Here is a 2,112-nt window from a genome sequence, read left to right on the forward strand (position 1 = left end):
GCTGAGCGGCACCTAATGAGGATTTTTTCATATTTACTTGTTCTTTAGTGCCATAAATTAACATGATAGGCTCCTTTTTATAGTGGGTCACGTGACCTCCTGTTCCTGATGTCTCTGATGAACATGTTCTTTGGATCTATGGTTCTGTTTAAGGTAAGTGAACCAAACAGGGCCATCCACCCTCTGCTAGAAGTTTGATTGGTCCCTTGATTGTAAGTGAAAATGTGCCGTTTAACATCGTCATCTTCTCTGACAGGCACACATGTACCTGGGGCTGCTCATCATGTGCGGCTTTGTCCTGTTTGACACTCAGCTCATCATCGAGAAAGCAGAAAACGGGGACAAGGACTACGTCTGGTGAGGAAATGTGCTCACTGCTAGCAAAGTTCCCATGAGCCCTTTATCTGCTGGCCTACATTTCCCTATAACCAAATGCTGTGCAAATGCATCAACCCACAGTGAGCCATACAACTGAGCATCAGTTCTCAAAAAAAGTAATTTGATGCACCACATTGTATTATCAGACGAGCTGGCAGCTCGTTCTACTTGATGATGTTCTTCAGTCGGTCTGACTGTATCTCGACTGACTGATTTCTGTAGCAGAGAGGGAGATTCTCAGTTAGTAGACAACAGTATATTTGACGATGACCCCGAGGCCACGACCAGTTCTGATAAAAGACAGCATAACTCTTATTTGGGTAACTGGTGTGTTGAACAGTCTGTAATATTTAGCGACAAGAGTTGTGCCTGTGGCGGCTGATTAACTGTGACCACAGCCCTCTCTGAGAGGGTGGAGTTTGTTTTTTGGCTGTGCTGACGGAGCTGTTTTGAAGAAACGTCATTTGAGGTACTCCATCTTCAGGACTTTAAGCTGGACTGTTGGATTGGTGATTGATCAGATGTGTACTGTGAAGAGCTGAGCCGGAAGGCAAAGCTTTGGCTTTATTGATCCATCTTGGTAAATCACCTGGCTCACATTTAGACCAGTTCGACTCATTGCAAAGACTTTGGGTGTAATCACGCTGCTGAAAATGCTGCTTTGTGTTCGCTTTGCATTCACTTTCCAAAAGATTGATGGAGTTTCCTCAGCTTGATAATGGCGATAATGTCCCCCCCAACTGTTTTCCTGCAGTTCATCAGAGCGATTTCTTTTCCAACCAAGAAACCGCCATATCATGTTATGAGGCCACAATCGATCTACTCAGTCCTGAAGATTGATTGATCGGTCTGGGCCTAGAAAAGCTGCATACTGTATGAAAACGCCCAATATGTTTTTACAGTTCAAAAACCACCTCTGAATATCTGTTTTTATTTTTCAGGCACTGTGTGGACTTGTTTCTTGATTTCATCACCATCTTCAGGAAACTGATGGTCATCCTTGCCATGAACGATAAGGTACTGATATTATATGACTGCAAAATACTGTCTTTGAACATTTCCAGGAATGTCTAGTGATGGCTTGTTTTAATAACAAAAGTTGTTTGTGTACATTTTAACAGTTAAATTTACGTAAGGGAGTTTCCCTGACGGTCTAGTCTATTACTCTAAAGCTATAAAGAACTACAAATGCACTTTAGTTGTTTTGGCTCAGTCCCAAATATACCATCTTGCTGCTGTACAAAGTCATTAGAGCAACAAATGTGTAGTCTTCACTGATGTAAATGGTCTCCATCTTGACTAAAATCATCACTGCTCAGCTGGTTTCACAAACTTATTTGTAAGACCATTTTTGTGAGCTGTTATTACAGAACTTAAACATAAACTGACTTCAGGCTGAAATCCAGTGAAGTATAAAAAGGCTTATTGTTTTTTGGCCTTTTCATGCTTAACAGTAACAGAAATATAAAATATGTTTCATATTTATTTAAAAAAAAATGCTGATGTTCTAAAAGCCAGTTCACTAAAGTCACACAAAGAGCACATTTTCTTATTTGGCCCTCATGAATTTGAGCTATGCAAATATTTGTGGTTTCATTTGCTGAGGTTTTGAGATATCTGAGAAAGCACCACAGTACTATGACAGGAAATTTTATTAGTGGTCCACAAAAACAGTGAAAACTGAAACTTAGCATTGTGGATTTTCACAAACAGGGTCACAGAGATCTAAACATT

At 40.4% G+C, this 2,112-nt stretch overlaps 1 protein-coding gene across 3 annotated transcripts in view; it reads left to right on the forward strand.

The window, feature by feature from the left end:
• tegt (testis enhanced gene transcript (BAX inhibitor 1)) overlaps positions 1–2,112 on the forward strand; it is a 13,019-nt gene that overhangs the window by 9,418 nt on the left and 1,489 nt on the right. For all 3 annotated transcript variants that reach the window (XM_005918754.3, XM_005918755.3, XM_005918756.3), the window contains 2 exons: positions 257–357; positions 1,320–1,395. In XM_005918754.3, the coding sequence (XP_005918816.1) occupies positions 257–357; positions 1,320–1,395 (177 nt within the window). The remainder of the gene's footprint in view (positions 1–256; positions 358–1,319; positions 1,396–2,112) is intronic.

The sequence above is a fragment of the Haplochromis burtoni genome, unplaced genomic scaffold (genome assembly GCF_018398535.1).
Source record: "Haplochromis burtoni strain Fernald_Lab_line unplaced genomic scaffold, NCSU_Asbu1 Contig_31, whole genome shotgun sequence".
In the NCBI taxonomy this organism is placed as follows: Eukaryota; Metazoa; Chordata; class Actinopteri; order Cichliformes; family Cichlidae; genus Haplochromis; species Haplochromis burtoni.